This window comes from Pygocentrus nattereri, chromosome 1 (genome assembly GCF_015220715.1).
Source record: "Pygocentrus nattereri isolate fPygNat1 chromosome 1, fPygNat1.pri, whole genome shotgun sequence".
Classification (NCBI taxonomy): Eukaryota; Metazoa; Chordata; class Actinopteri; order Characiformes; family Serrasalmidae; genus Pygocentrus; species Pygocentrus nattereri.
The window spans coordinates 26,712,952-26,729,177 of NC_051211.1; the positions used below are offsets into that span (position 1 = coordinate 26,712,952).

Here is a 16,226-nt window from a genome sequence, read left to right on the forward strand (position 1 = left end):
TGGCACTCAAGTCGCTTTTTTACAGCACTCAAGAGTGTTCAGACGTGCTTTTAGTGAATACAATGCCTATTACAATATCCCTTCAGTAATCGGCTCACAGCTCTGCGTTGATTTCTCTCAATACAAAGTTTGGTTCTGCTTTCATATTAACAAGGTGGCACTCCCCTCTCACACAATCAGCTTGTAACTGTCATTGTTTCCCTGGTTATATATTACGATGTTGTGTTTAAAACAGTGATCAATAAGCCTCTAATTCTATAGTTAAGTCTCTCATTTTATAAATTTAGAATTGAGACGCACATTATTCAAGATCTAAAAGGTTAAAGAACCCTGCCCTCAAAAAAAATGTAATCGTCAAAATAATCACCAGGTTCTTCATTTTATCTACCAATTTAATCAATAATATCAGCCTAAACTCAAGTACTTTGAATAAAACAATGCAAAGCAAAATGAATAGGTTAGATGAACAGCAGCAATATTTTATTTCAGTTCAATCTCCAAAAAAAAACTTCTGCCCTGCTCCACTTTTTACAGCGCAGTATGTCACAACGCCTACGTTCACAGTGCAACGTCAATCCACCTTACAGCCACAGTGAGCACCTGTAAAACTCCTAGCTTTGTACTTTTTGTATTGTGTAACCAAGCTAACATTAGCATGTTGGAGTGGCTTCAATAACAACTAGAAGTGTAGCCCAATAGTTATGTAGTGACTGTAAACAAAGGTTTCTCATTCGGTTGACTTGGATTTTTACCAGCATTCTGTAAAACGTATCCCATCACACTAAAGCAGCAACAAAAGATTTGTATTTGTGAGCGGAGCCTGGAGAGGGCAGTTATGTCCCCAATGTTAGGCTACGTTTACACAGCAGGTAAAAGGTCCAAATCTGATATTTTTCCTCATATGTGACACAAGAAAGAAAGAAAGAAAGAAAGAAAGAAAGAAAGCAAGAAAGAAAGAACGAAAGAAAGCAAGAAAGAAAGAACGAAAGAAAGAAAGAAAGAAAGAAAGAACACGCACTGAATGACATTTCCAACTACGATTAAAGATGCTTTCATATGTGGTACTGAAATCCGATCTGCAGCAATGCGACGCAGTCTGTACCAAAAAATTAGAGGAAACTCATCACAGCCGCTCTGGGTTTGAAGAGATTTCTAACGAAATGACTGAACGCGGTCCGGAGGAGACCATGGCTGAAGCGTTTAAAAGAAGATGAGGCCACAAACCAAAGTTCCCAAATAACGTGCCGTGTTTGTGAACTCGAACACATTCTGGGTGAGTGGTCCAGCTGTCAACCACTGGAGCTTTATAATCGCTCCCGTGATGCTGACGAAGACGAAACTGAAAGCGTCATCATGACTGTTTACCTCTGGACGAGCACGCCACGTGAAATATTGTTATTTTGCACATGCGGTCGGTTTAAGAGCTGATCTGTTCAGACTGATGTTGCACACAGATCACAGTTAAAAGATAATGTGAACAGCCAAACAAAGAAAAATAAAAAAAAATTTTTAAATCGGACTTGGGGAGAAAATCAGATTCCGGCTACTTTTACCTGCTGTGTAAACGTAGCCTTAGTATCCCCAATTCACTCCTGCAGTCTGAATTTTCACTACATGGGAAGACATTACTGTCAGCACCCAAACTCAGGTGTGTGTGTGTGTGTGGGCAGCACATATGAAAATACAGTGCGCCAACACACATTCAAATTGAGGCATGTCGCTATAGCAACCCCTGTAAAGACATTTTGCAATATTGTCATAAGAAAATATCAGGTCTCATTCTCAAACACTCCCCTTTAGTCAAATCAGGTCCTAAAGATAATCTCACACAGACACACACAACATAAAGTCAGCGTAAAAAAATAAAACCACACTTTCCCTATAAAGGCTGTACAGTAAAACCAGTTTCTACAAAAGCAGCTATTAGAGATGTAAAAGTAAAACTCAAATTAAAAGACGGTTGTGCACTAACAGTGAGTTTCAGCACTGAAGCATTACTTAGCAAGTTCAGACATTTGTGTGTAATATTCTGTGAAATGTGTGTTTCTCGATTATTCCTGAAAAACGTGCACTTGAGAAACTGGCAAAACGTTGTTTTTTGACTTGTGTACAGTAGAACTGTTTATCCATTTGTAATGCGGGGTGGAAAGTATAGCAGCTGACATACAACACACTATGTTTCAGACAAAATCAGTTTTAATCAATGTTTTGTTTTAACGTGTGTAAAGCCCACTCTGAACGATGTATATCACAGAAAAAAACAACTGTCAGCAAATTCACGGTATAATACAATGATATTCCACACCAGATGTACAACAGACATTTTAGATCAATGTTCATGTAAAAAAGCTACAATAATAAAGAATAAATAAAAAAAAAGGTTTGGAGAGAATGATAATGACATTTCTAGTATTAAATCTTATATACTGCTGTTATTATTACATTTTTAAGGTAACTACAAGAATAATGCAAACATGAATACACATAGGTCAATTACACAAGGCAAAACTAGTGGATGAGGAACAGCAGGCGGAGGTTATCACTGTTTATATGTCCTCAGCGTTCTTGGTGCTGGTATGTACTTTTGGAGATAAAAACTAATCTCCCCCTTCGATCTGGGGGAGCATCTACAAACCATACTATAGTCGCGCTTCACTCTGAGCGGCTGGTCAGACCATAGAAAGGCAGGGGAGTGAAATTTCTGCACTTTTAATCACAAAGACAGCAGCACAGCACACAGAACTTGACGCATACTGTATGTGTGTGTGAGAATCACAGATCACACACAGCACCATCTGGTTACTTTTTAACATGGCTGTAACCTCAGCGCCAACAGCTAACCACACCAGCTAGAAACCCGTAACTCTCCACAACCACAAACTCACCTATCCTCGCTTCACTCACGCACACAGCAGCACACGACAGTCTTTAATCAACTTCGCTCCTCCTGAACACGAGACACGCACAAGGGACCAGAGTGAAACCACTTTTGCTTTTTAGACAAATAATAATAATAATAATAATAAAGAGAAAAACATAAATATTAGGAAACATATCTACATGCTAAACGGTGTAAGATGTCACACTCTTCTAGGCAATCTGCTCCGCTTGGCATACATGCTGTCTAAAGTAAATGTACAAATACTGATACAAGCCTCACTGTATCAATACGCACATCACCATAAACTCATCCATCATATACTGCCATGTCGATATTTTTTTAACACAGCCCTGGATATGACACAAAAACACACACACACACACACACACACACACACACACAAAAACACACACACACACACACAGACACAGACACACTGCTCACACAGAAAGGAGAAACAGCACAACATAAAATGTCCACAGCACAAATACACAAGCAGTCCTCGCAATGAGAGTAAAAACAGTGCACGTACACACACACACACACACACACACACACACACACACACACACACACACACACATCCCACTTACTTTACACTTCAGCATGTCCTGGACGCGCTCCTGCATGGACTGGCCTGCTTTCGGCCGGACGAGCAGGTAGAGGGCTTTAACCTCTGGGCAGGAACGCAGCAGCTTCTCCACCAGAACCTTCCCCATGAAACCCGTCGCCCCGGTGATCAGCACATTCTTCCCTGCGTACCATTCCGAAATACACGCCATGACGAGAGTGCGACACACACGCTGATCCACCTGATCCCAACCTGAAACGGACAGAGCAAGTAAAGAGATGAGTTGTGTGTGGCCGACGTAGACCTGGCTGATAAACGCGTCTGCATCATTCCTTTCTGTTCCCAAACCTGGGGTCAGCAAAGCTCTGAACTCTGACCGGCTGGCGTTTCAGTACGCAGCGGAGTCGCGGAGGGAGAAGTAGCCCAGCTGTTCACTCACAGCTGCACACACCGGGCACAGTTAGCACAGCCAGCTAGTCAGTTATTTTCAGTTAACTAGCATTAGCTTTCTGAGGTAACAGCGTTTCCTTGCGTTATTCGCTAGCATTAGCCCTTCAGGCTAGCAGTGTTAGCTAGCATTAACTTTTCTAGTTAGCACTGTGAGCTAGCAGTAGCTTTCTCAGCTAGCAGAATTAGCTTGTTTTAGTAAGCAGAACTAGCTAGCATTAGCTATTTAGCTAGTCAGCAGAGGTATTAACTATTTTCCAGTCATATTTAAGATTCAAAAGTTTGTCATTTGTACACAGAAGCAGACAGTTACACAATTAAACAATAAATAAATACATAAACACTAAGTAAAAGACAAAACATACAGAAAAAAAACGGCTATGGTCGCCTAAGAATAATTAGCTAGCATTAACTATTTCCAGTTAGCAGAGATACCTCGCATTAGCTTTTCCAGCTGGCAGAGATAGCTAAAATGATCTATTTCCAATTAGCAGCGTTAGCTAGCATTAGCTAGTTCCAGTTAGCAGAGTTAGACCCCCCCCCCACACACACCCACACACCCACACGGCTGACGTGAGGCTGAAAGCACACAGCGCTGAGGGTCAGAGAGATCCACGCTGAGGAAACACGGTATTATCAGCTCTGTATTAAACCCAGAGCCACTGCAGGATAATGAGAACACGCTGACTGACCGCAGGTCACCTCCACTACCCTGCAGGACCACAGGCCCTCAGATAACCTCAGCTTCAGCTCAGGCTCAATCAGGGGCTACTAGGTCACAATATATCCTCTATCAGCAGTGAACCTGATTTCACTTAACGAAGGACTGATCAGCCAAACTAGGCACTGGATGATACCTAAAACAATACTGAACAAACGCTCGAGAGACACTCACTCCTCACCTACACAGCACTGCATAAATCAGAGACCACCCTTCTGTTTTTAAACGCCCAGACAAAAAGGCCACTAGGCTCAAGTTATCCATGTGTCAGAGTCAGGAAAACAGCAGGAACATTTAACAGAATATTACATTAACACTTCACAACTAAATACAATCTGTCCTCTCTTTACTTCTGCGCACCCTACGTCCACCCAGCCTTACAGTCTCAAACCCATCCGGTTACAGCCGTGTCCTCCCAACAAAAGCTGCTTACAAAGCTCTCAATGACAGTTTTCACTAGCCGAACACACCTCCGCTGCTTTCAAAAGTCTTGGTTATGTGCATTTACAGCGGCTGAAGGACGTATTTTGATATAAGGTAACCATCATCATAAATTTGCACAGTGCAAACCTATTTTAATGCACTGCACCTTTAATTCCATCTGGAAAACGTCTGATTGGGAAGACATTTATTCTTCAGCAAGATGACGACCCTGAGCAGAACCTGACTGAGAAGATCCAGACACATCAAGACTCAATCACAGAAGCTGCTGATGTTCTCAGAACGATCGTCTCAGTGCCCCAACAGACCTCAACCTGTGTTTGGGATTACTTGGATTGTCAGAAGCAGAAAATACAACCAAATTCTAACACTGAACTTTGGAGGTGTGGAGACACGTCCCTGTGGATTTCTTAAAAAAACTGAAAAGTACTCTGAAAAGAATGAAAGCGGTTCTGGTTACAAACTATTGTCCATTATCCACTGTGTTCTGCAGTGTAACTGGATGATGTGATTAGCTGCCGAGTGACTGGTTAAGTCACTTTCAGAAACAATGTTAAAACACCTCAAACCCCTCCACCCCTCTTAAACACTCCACAGGGATGAGAGACACAGTGAGAGAGAGACGGCTAGAGGGCGAGAGAGAGAGACACAGCGAGAGAGACAGCAAGAGAGAGAGAGAGAGAGAGAGAGAGAGAGAGAGAGAGAGAGAGAGAGAGAGAGAGAGAGAGAGAGAGAGAGAGAGAGAGAGAGAGAGAGAGAGAGAGAGAGAGCGAGAGAGAGAGCGAGAGAGAGAGCGAGAGAGAGAGCGAGAGAGAGAAAAAATAGGAGTGGAGACAGAGAAGGAAGAGAGAGGACAAAAGGACAGAAGAGAGGATTACAGCCTCAGAGCGAACACACAGCTGAAAGTGGAACAGCACTACACCCACCCACCCTTGAATTCCTCTCAGGTCACAGGCTTTGCACATTCCATATTGTAATGTCACAAACGAGAGAAGACAGAGTATCCACCTCCTTATTTCCAAGCTCACTGTCCATTTGATCAGCTCCACTTACTGTATAGCTGCACTCTGTAGTTCTACAGTTACAGACTGTAGTCCATCTGTTTCTCTGATACTCTGTTACCCTGTTCTTCAGTGGACAGGACCCCCATGGACCGGACCCTCACAGAGCAGGTCCTATTTGGGAGGTGGATCATTCTCAGCACAGCAGTGGTGGTGAAAAAGATGGTGAGTTGATGTCACCATGGCAGCAGCTTGTTAGTGTAGTAGTGTAGTTAGAATTAGAGTTAGACTTAAAATAAAGGCCAACGTTTGACAACAGTTCAGAAAGTAAACACACACCCTCTATTATTTCAGTGCTCACTGCCAAGAGCCGTATACCAACATTCTGATACCTGATAACATCCCACTGACTCACCCTACAACCTCCATGTTCAATCACACACAGATTAGAAAAATGAGAGATTTATACACAGGCAGTACATTTAACAGCGCTTTCTCCTAATTGGTTAATTAGCTGATACATTTATGATTTATTTTTATTCTGTAATGTTATAAAAAGATTAAAGTAGCGAAGCAAAAGTATTTCTTTTAAAAGTAATTCAAGTAAGACTACAAGTAGTACGATTTTAATTTTACTCCGAAAAGTACTGAAAAGTGTATTTGAGTATACTAACTAGAGTAAATGTATTTCGTTGCTTTCCACCTCTGTGTAATTGTGGAGAAAACAAACAACTGCAGCATGCATTGAATGAAATGCATACATGAAAATGCCCGTGTTTGGTTAATGTTAAAGATGCGCGCCATCAATGCAGATCAGTCAAAAACAAAACCACAGACACCACAGACACCACAGACAGTACGATTTCAGTACTGGAACATCACCAGCCAGTTTAGCCACAGGCAGTGCTCAGAAAAGAACCATCTTGAATGAGAGCACCCTAACAAAAGAGATCAACAGGAAAATACGAATGAGAGTTGAGGTCCGATGATGTGCCCTATGGGAGTGCGAGTGGCTTGGGATACAGCACAGAAGTCATGCCACTTGTATGGTGATGTGTCAAAGCAAAGCCCAAAACACAGAATGAAACATGGTCTCCTCTCTGGAGACTTCTTCTGGAGGTACTTTGGTAACTGCAACTTCTGATGCTGGTCTGACTGATGGAGGCCTTTTATCGAATGAGATGCACACTGCAGCCAGTATGAAGGGGCATTTATAGACACGACTTCTCAAACTACTCCTATTCATCACCATTCATCAGCAAATGACAGTAGACCAGGCTCTTCTGAATGCAGCGATGTTCTATGTATGTCAGCCTTGCACAGGCCAAAGCCAAAGTTCCAGATCCAAGTGAGGATGGAAACTGTACGACGTCCCTGCACAAAGGAATGGGTCGCAAACCATTGGACAGCAACCAAATCTTCACTAACCACTGCTTCTTCAGCCAGTTCAGACACCAATATAAATGATAAAAAAAAGACAGAACTTGCTTTTTTGTTCAGTGGAATCAGCCCCAATTATGGAAACAAAGTAAAACCAGAGCGCTCAGAAATCTGTGGCAAACACACCCAAACCTGACTCACCACTTCTGTATGCAGATTTTATTCCCCATATTTTTGGCAGAGAGGCACTTACTCCAGGAGTAGGTGATCCAGGAGCTCTGGCAGCAACTGTCAGGACGCCTGGCTTTGGGTAGTGAGTTGCGCACTAAGAGTTACCCTTCACTGGTTTCTACCCCTGGTCCTAGCATACCCAGACATGATCTCGTAACAGAAATACATGTTGGATCCCTCTTTCTCCGCCAGTATCCCTCTTTCTCCGCCAGTTGGGTTCTGGGATAAACTTAAATCTAAATTGTCTCATTATATCTGGAATGGGAAACGGCCACGCATCAAACAGTCAACTCTTCAGCGTAGTAAACTGGAGGGAGGCCTCTCTCTACCAAATTTTAAACTATACGCCCAAGCCTTTGTTCTACGTCCACTGGCAGTGTGGTTTAACTCAAATCTCTGTACCTCATGGCGACCCATCGAAGAAACGCTTGTTGCACCACACACCCTTGAGGACTTGTTATTTAGTGGCATATCTATTAGACAATGTAAGCTACGCTTTGGCCCCATAATATCATATTTGATATCCACATGGAGAGCCGTCGAGAAAATGACTGGATCAGTTGTTAAATGGCATCGGCATTCCCCGCTTTTCCGCAATTATAATCTTCTCTCCGCTAATGCTCCCTTATGCTGCCCGCAGTGGTCTCAGAAGCACATTAAAAAAATTTGTGATTTATACAATGATGAAGGCCTAAAATCTTTTCACGACCTTCAATCTCAATTTAACATACCAGCTACTTCTTTTTTTATGTATTTACGCATTAGATCAGTACTCCACGCAAATGGGATTCTAGCTAACGCCAATCTACCCATACACCCTTTGCGTAAACTAATTTTGCAGAGTGACCTTACCCCGAATTCAGTATCCAACATTTATTCCTTTCTACTAAAATCTACTTATACTGCTCTGGGTATTATCCCAATATGGGAAAAAGACCTAGACACAGATTTACAAGACACCCCGACTGAACATATCTGGGGTCTAACATTTATATCCTCTAAAAACCCGAATCATCAAGTAATTCATTGGAAATTTATACATAGAGCATACTTAACTCCTTTAAAGCGATATCATATGCACCTGACCAGCTCTCCCCTGTGTGATTCATGTTCCCTAGGGGAACTAGGGACTTTTATGCACTATTTTTGGTACTGTCCATCACTATCAGCATTCTGGAATCAGTTTACATCTGACACATCAGAGTTGATTGAGAAAGACTTCCTTTTAACTCCGGACTTATTCTTTCTAAACAACATCTCAAGCCTCAACTTGTCACTATGGCAGAGAAATCTACTGCTTGCAGCTCTTACCGCGGCAAAACTTCTACTGACCAAACGCTGGAACCCTACATGTAAGCTACACAGAACTGCTTGGATTCAAACCTTATTGGACATAATATCTATGGAACTTTCTACAGCTCGTATACACGGGGCTAAGGCCAGGACTCTGGGAAGATGGCATGACGCCTTTGAGAAGGTGAAACTGCTTCTTTTGCACAAGTGAACTCTCAAGACTCTGGAGATTGATGGCAGCAATGTTCTCTTATATGTGACTGTATATTGATTTGTTTGGGGGGGGGTCTGTCAGTAGGGGAGGTGGGAACCAGGAGGGTTGGGGAAAAAAAAAAGGAAAAGAAACAATAAAACAATTGTTCACAAAAAAGAAATACATGTTGGGAGACAACTAGAGGGCCTACAAAAATTCCTCGAATCCAGTGTACAATCAATAACACAAGAGGCTAGTTACCAGCTATGGAATCATGTTTCTCTTTCAAGAGGTTTGGTTTTTTTCACATGTAATGTGTCTTTAGTTTTCTTGTTGTTTTTTTTTTTTTTTTTTTAAGTTTCAGACTGGTCTAGCTGACCAGTGCAACATCACCCCTACTTTAAGCGCCATCTTCACAAGGTACTCAACCAGTTTAGAAATTTCACACGCAGTTCCTACCTAAATACATTTTTATTCCCACCTATATTTATCATGGTTGTCCCCAGATGTTCTTAATAAAAGATCATGCCTGGCCTCTTGAGGCTGGGAGTACTGCAGTCACATATATTTCGGTGTTTTCCCTGCTTCCACACACATTATCCAACTGATGAGCTCATCAAGCCCTTCCTGAATTGTAGTGGGTCTGTTAAGTTCTTTTCCCTTTCAGAACCAAGTACATTACTGGATCACCTTTACAGACAACATTCAAGGTTTGTATCATTCTTACTTGCAGTTCTGCAAGTTTTTGTATTTGCCTATGAAAGTCCAGTTCAATAGTAAGCAACATCCCTAAGCAAGAACAGCCAACAGCTCCTTAATTTCTCACTTATGTACAAAACGCAGTCCATCATTTTCTCATTAGATCAAAAAGATCTGTGTCCAGTCTTATCCGCAAAGGGATTTTTGAGGACTGAAACCAAGTGATTTAAGGAGTAGAATCAGGTGCTCTCCAGCTTGTTTGAAATGAAAAGCTGCAGTCACACTGGCCGCTTTGTGGGCAAGAGTGAACACCAGTGGTATAAGCAAACTACTTTTTTCCCACTTCTCTCAAGCAATATTTCACCAGAATCACACAAAAATCCACTTCTGGGAGGTTTTCCACTCATTACATTTAAAGCTCATCTTATCCTCAACTTTCAAATTCAACAGAATTTCTGCATATTTCAATGACTGAGATGTGATTTGATGCGAAATGGTTCATTGTAGAGAAAAGGCAGAGTCCTTTACAGTGGTGGTGAATGGAACATACTATACTGTCTATAGTATTGCGAGAACAATACTATAGATAATTTATTTACCATTTTATTTTACTATTAATTCATCATTATTTACTATTGTTTACTAATGCTAAAATAATGGCAAATGTGAACAAAATAAATTTTCTATGTGGACTACTAAAGGCATAATGCAATGTATTTGTGACCATTTAATGTGATAACTTTCTGTCAAGGAGCTTTTAGAGGCATTAATCCCTTCAGACATCTGGTTCCTATCACCACCACAGCGAAGCACTACGACTGAGCAAAACATCAAATCATTCTGTATTACTCTGTTTACATTAGGGGTGGAAGGATTATTTGACTTAGTCGAATAAAATTGCCGACCAAATTAGTTGGCAACTAATTTAGTAGTCGACTAGTTGGAGACGTCATAACGCATATTTCACTCGCTCACTAGGAACGTTTGGACATTAACCACTTACTCGACAGTTAACAACAGCATGATGGCTGCCTAAAAATCCTCATAACTGGAGCTAAACTCAGAAAAAAGGTTGTCAGTTGTGCTATTCATAAGCCGACCTTAGCTGGCACGGAGCACATCCTCCATGCTGGAGCTTCTGAAGAAGACACTGGTCGGTCCACTGAAAGAAAAAGATACGCCTCGTCCCAAACCGCATACTAGCTCACTAAATAGTGTGTAAAACAGCACATATACCATTAGAAGTGCACTTATTAGTGTAATATGGGAAGTGCAGAAGTGTGTGGTTTGGGACGCAGCTATAGTCGTGCTAGTGAGCTAGTGAGCTATGTTAGTGTTAAATTTCGCCCCAGTTCGTGTTCTGAGCTGGAACGTCTATTTCGAAGTGCATGTTCTCTGGTATCGTTAATGGAGCTGAAACAGAGAAGCAAGTAACTATAATTCACTGCGACCCTGTTCACTTTCCAGATAATGCTTACACTTTTAAACATTTCAGCGTTGCCTTCACGTCGAGACCGTCATTCAAATTTTTGCGAACACAGGAGAGCGATTACAACTTCACTGACTTCACTCCGTTTCAATAAAGATCTGTTATTGTAGAATTTAGTTGCACTAAAGCGTAGACAGACAGCAGAATGCACAGATCACAGACGGCACTGTTTAAAATTAGTTTTAAATTTAGATTGATTTCTTTATTTACTTTATTAAAGGAAACCTGAATTAGTTTTGTTTTATTTTATTGCTGCTACTTTGCACAACCTCGGTTTTAAATTTTGACAGGAAAAAGATACTGGGCTTTTATTCTTTCATCTTTTGCATTAGCAATAATAACAACAGTGAATTTTTGAATAAGGAATTCATTTTTATTGTCTTCATTGTCAAGTAGCAAATGCATAAAACAACCTCAAGCGAAATTTAATAGCTAATAGCTACATAAGTCATTTTGTACTGTATTGATTTATAATCCGAATAACTGATTATTCATTTTAGTAAATCAACAGATTATTTGACTATCAAATTAGTCGTTTGCTGCAGGCCTAGTTTACATCTTAATGACAATTATAAAGACATTTTGGGAAGGAAAAAAAAAAAAAAAACACCTAATGGATTAAGATTGTAAAGCCAATAGAACACGCATTGTACTGATTAAGAAAAGATGAAATCAACACATCACTACTTCAGTTACATGATGATTACAGCAAACCTAAACAGTCAGGATCACATGTATCACCTTGAGTACAAGAAGTGATGACAAGCAAGCTAACAGATGCTCATCTGGGAGTGTATAGGCCTAAACACACACATCAGGTGCACTGCTGGTAAATGACATTAAACAGTGATCGGAAACTCTATCCATCAAGCAGCACAGCGCATAACAGCATCTGTTCTGAGAAATGTGCAACGGAAGCCGTTCGGCTCAGTGGAATTCACACGGTGTTGGTAAACACAGTGTGGATCTGCCTATCGATGGGTATAGTTATCTGAATGGTTTCTTTATTGGATAAGGAGTAGGGGTTTGGAGATATGGCAAAAAACTTTTTCACAACAGTCAATAACGGCGTAACAATAACACAAATTTCAAAATGACAAGATACGCTTTTGAAACAAAATTAGATAAAAAAAACTTTTTACTTTAAAAAAAAAAAAAAAAAAACTATTTACCGCTGTATTTATTTATTTATTTTTGTAACTACTTCCAAAAAGCATTTTTGTAGTTTCCATTCTTGTCTCTAAAAGACAACTTTGCCTGCTGAAGGGATAACTGTCAAGTGATTTTCTTAGAAGACATAAAATAAATAATAAAAAAAAAGAATTTAAACAAAAGAACTTTTACAGATAGATAATACAAAGAATATTGTAAATTCCACATCACAATACTCAATGAACTGAGCATTAGAGGTTAATTTACTGTCTAATATTGTGTTTGTATTTTAGGTGTAGCTCTTGCCTTCTGGCTAAAATGAGTGCGAGTTCATTTTCTAACGTGGCTCAATCCCGTCAAACTGGAATTAGGGGTGGACGATGTGGCAAAAATAACATCATGACATTGAAAATATTTCCATGATGTACGGTATATATCACAATAATGGTACATATCTGTTTTGTCTCAGAGTTGATGGGTTGTGACAATAAATAAATAAATAAATAAATAAACAAACAAAAACTATGAACACAGTGATTTTTGTTCAATGTTTCGCACACTTCATTGCACTAAACACAATTAATCAGGACGAATTACGTGTAATTAAAAGTTTTAATTAAACTATTTCCAGTACTTATCTTCAAGTACAGACAACAGCCAGGACAGGCTTGGAAAAGTATACTAAGGAAAACGCACAACCAAATAAAGGTGGGTTCTGCAACTGAACTATAAATCGGTGTCTATAAACATCCCTATGGAGCAAGTTATTTATTGTAGCTGTTGAAAATCTGCACTCAGCAGCTGCTTGAATCCTGCGGGGAAAAGTAGCTGCTGAGACTCGTGGCTTCCTATTTGCCAGCTTCTTTCTAAAATGTCCTGCTCCACCTTAAGTGGAGCAGCAGTAAAATGTATCTGCTTCATCTAAGGCAGAACAGCGTTCCAGTAACTGACACATTTGGATGATGTCTTCCCAAATGAGTAAGCATATCTGAAGTATTAGCAGTATTTGATCCTCGGGGTGAGCAGCGCTGTCAGTCTGTCACCATTTGATCTACCACTCTTTGCCCACTATGGTACTCGACTGAGAAATTTTGGCCAGATCGGTTAATCAACCATCCCAGCTAGGCTGTTTTTTCCAGTCCTAAGAGCTGCAGAGTGGAAAGTTTTCTTCTTAATTATGTCTGTGATCATCACTTTTCAGAATTTAAAACATTTTAGAAATAATACCCGTTATCATGCATTTTATGGCATGAAATCTCACTAGAACTCATGAAGTGAACAGCATCCTAAAACCTGAAGAAACCTCACAACCTTTACAGATGAACAACGCAACAGCCACAGTAGTGCCTTAACGTCATGGAAAGAGCCCGTCAGCTACCTGCTGGCCTGGTCTAGAGCAGGTTTTTCATTCTGTTGCATTTTATAGATGAGGATTGTAGTAATAACAGGCTTTATCATGCATTGAGCTGGTGTGGAAGTGGAGGAATATACTGTGACAGCATCCACCAAACTCTGAGTGCAACAAAAGGACTCAAATTTTCTATTAACTGCATGTATTTAGATCCTTAAGTAGTTTTTAAATCAATTCATCTAACATAATATTATTACAGTAGAAACAAATGAAGCTTAACACTGGAGTTAATCTTTAAATAAAATGCCAACACCTTAGAAGGGCTGTAAATTAATAATTCAAACAAAATTCAAATTTTAACAGAACAAACAAAAGTAACAAAAATTGTGAGGCATTGTTCAGCAGGTCATTAAATACGTTTAATCATGTAGGTGTCTAAAACACCATAAGAAGATGAATAGCATGATACCATGATAGCTGTAGGTGCCACTGTAAAAAAAAAAAAAAAAAAAAAAAAAAAAAAAAAAATTATTCTTCTCATTCGGATATTTAAACAGCATTCGTTTAAAGATGCAAATGTTAGAGTAGCAAATAGTTCCCAGGTGTGTCCAGCTCTGCTAGATTATACCCACCTGAGTGCCATCTGCCACCAACACTCGGACCCAGAAAACTACACGCTGGCGGTTCAGCTCAGTGCTATGACAATGAGCAGGGTGCTAAGCAGCTTAACATGGTAAACTGAAAACAGAGATGATCTGTTCTCAGCAGGAGAACGTAAAGTTCCCCCAAAGTTCCACCAGTGTCAGGCAAACTTTCAGATTCATAAGGAGCTGCCAGCTATGACAGGTCGGGAGAGCAAGTGTCAGCAGAGTCTAGTAGCCTTCATAGTGGCGCTGTACACGGTGACTTCTATAAGGTCAATAAATTAGCAATAATAAAGTTCTAAGCTGGCATGAACCGGGCTAATGTTAGTATTAATAAAATTAATAAGCTGGTACTAATTGAGCTAATAGGTTAGCACTAATAAATTAATATGTTAATAAGCATTAAGGTTAATGATCATGCTTTTATAAATATAATGAGTTACATTAGCATTAGCAAAGTTAGTGTTATCACTAAATATGATAAACATACCAGGAATTTGCTTCGGAAACATTACTACGCTGCTGCCTTGTCGACTCTCACTGCAAACGTGTCGTAAAGATCCGTCTACTGGCATGAATGACATGTTACTCAGCAGCTGTCCAGTTATTGGCCCATACTTACAAAGCTTTATAGAGGAGGAGCGCGATTAGGACCAAAATCGTTTTTTGTATTTACATTGCTTTCTTGAGCGGAACAGATCCTGGATCAGTAATCAGTGGGTAGCGCTGTCGCCTCACAGCGAGGAGGGCCTGGGTTCGATTCACCGGCCGGGTGAACAGGGTCCTCTCTGTATGGGGTTTGCATGTTCTCCCCGTGTCTGTGTGGGTTTCCTCCCACTGTCCAAAGACATGCAGTCAGGCCGACTGGACCCTGAGGGAGAAGCGGCTTAGAAAATGTATGTTCAATTAGCGGCCAACTGTTTGAAAGAGATAAATTATAAAAACCTGACTTGCTACCGTGACCGCTGCAAGCTTTCTCACCATGTGACGTACATGATCATTTTACTATTTCCACGACAGAGCAGCGGAGAGTTGTGGGTCTTTATCTGTTGTTGAGCAGGAGGAGGACACACAGGAGGAGGGTTTCACAACATTAACCTGCACAAGAGGCACAAGACACTGTCAAAAATACTATTTTGCACTTTGCGCATGTCACCACTTGCCGCGCCACATGAGTCACGCAGCTCATGAAAGGCTACACTGATTAATAGTGTGGTTGGTCATGCATCTGGTGGGAAATGAGCTGAAGTCCTGCTGATCATTATGATGTGTGCCATGTCTGTAAGTTAAACTTTTCCTGATTTACAAAGCCCAGATGACTGTCGTGAAAAATACTGTTATAAGGGTTAAGGACAAAGCTATGTATCAATTTTACAGGCAAACTTCAAGCAATAAAATAAAAAGTGCATAAAACTTGCATTTCAATGACGTTTAACAATTAAAATGTTTTACATATATAGTTTAGTATAATTTCCCTCAAAAAGGCTTATCGCAAGGCATCTTATTTTACGTACCTTTGACTTTTCTGACTTCCCTATAATCTACTGATAAGGACATTCCCCCCATTGGAATTCTTATCCTAGAGATCATGATTCTGCCATTAGGAGCGATGCAAGTATTCCATTTAGAATGGCTGTAGACGTCTTGCTCTGTAAGTGTTGCGTGAACAGTGGAATGTAGCACTGACAGGTGGGGCCAGGTGTGTATATATGTGTGTGTGTGTGTGTATGAA

The 16,226-nt window shown here is 40.5% G+C and overlaps 1 protein-coding gene across 6 annotated transcripts in view; it reads right to left on the minus strand.

Moving 5' to 3' along the window:
- si:dkey-97m3.1 (fatty acyl-CoA reductase 1) overlaps positions 1–16,226 on the minus strand; it is a 64,893-nt gene that overhangs the window by 35,652 nt on the left and 13,015 nt on the right. The window contains exons 1-3 of one of the 6 annotated variants that reach the window (XM_017683149.2): positions 4,464–4,645; positions 3,801–3,893; positions 3,475–3,704 (exon numbers count right to left, since the gene is read on the minus strand). In XM_017683149.2, coding sequence (XP_017538638.1) covers positions 3,475–3,663 — 189 coding nt within the window. In that variant the 5' untranslated portion in view covers positions 3,664–3,704; positions 3,801–3,893; positions 4,464–4,645. Of the gene's footprint in view, positions 1–3,474; positions 3,705–3,800; positions 4,080–4,459; positions 4,646–16,226 lie in introns of those variants that run through there. The other 5 variants (XM_017683148.2, XM_017683151.2, XM_017683150.2 and 2 more) reach the window with 5 other exon arrangements.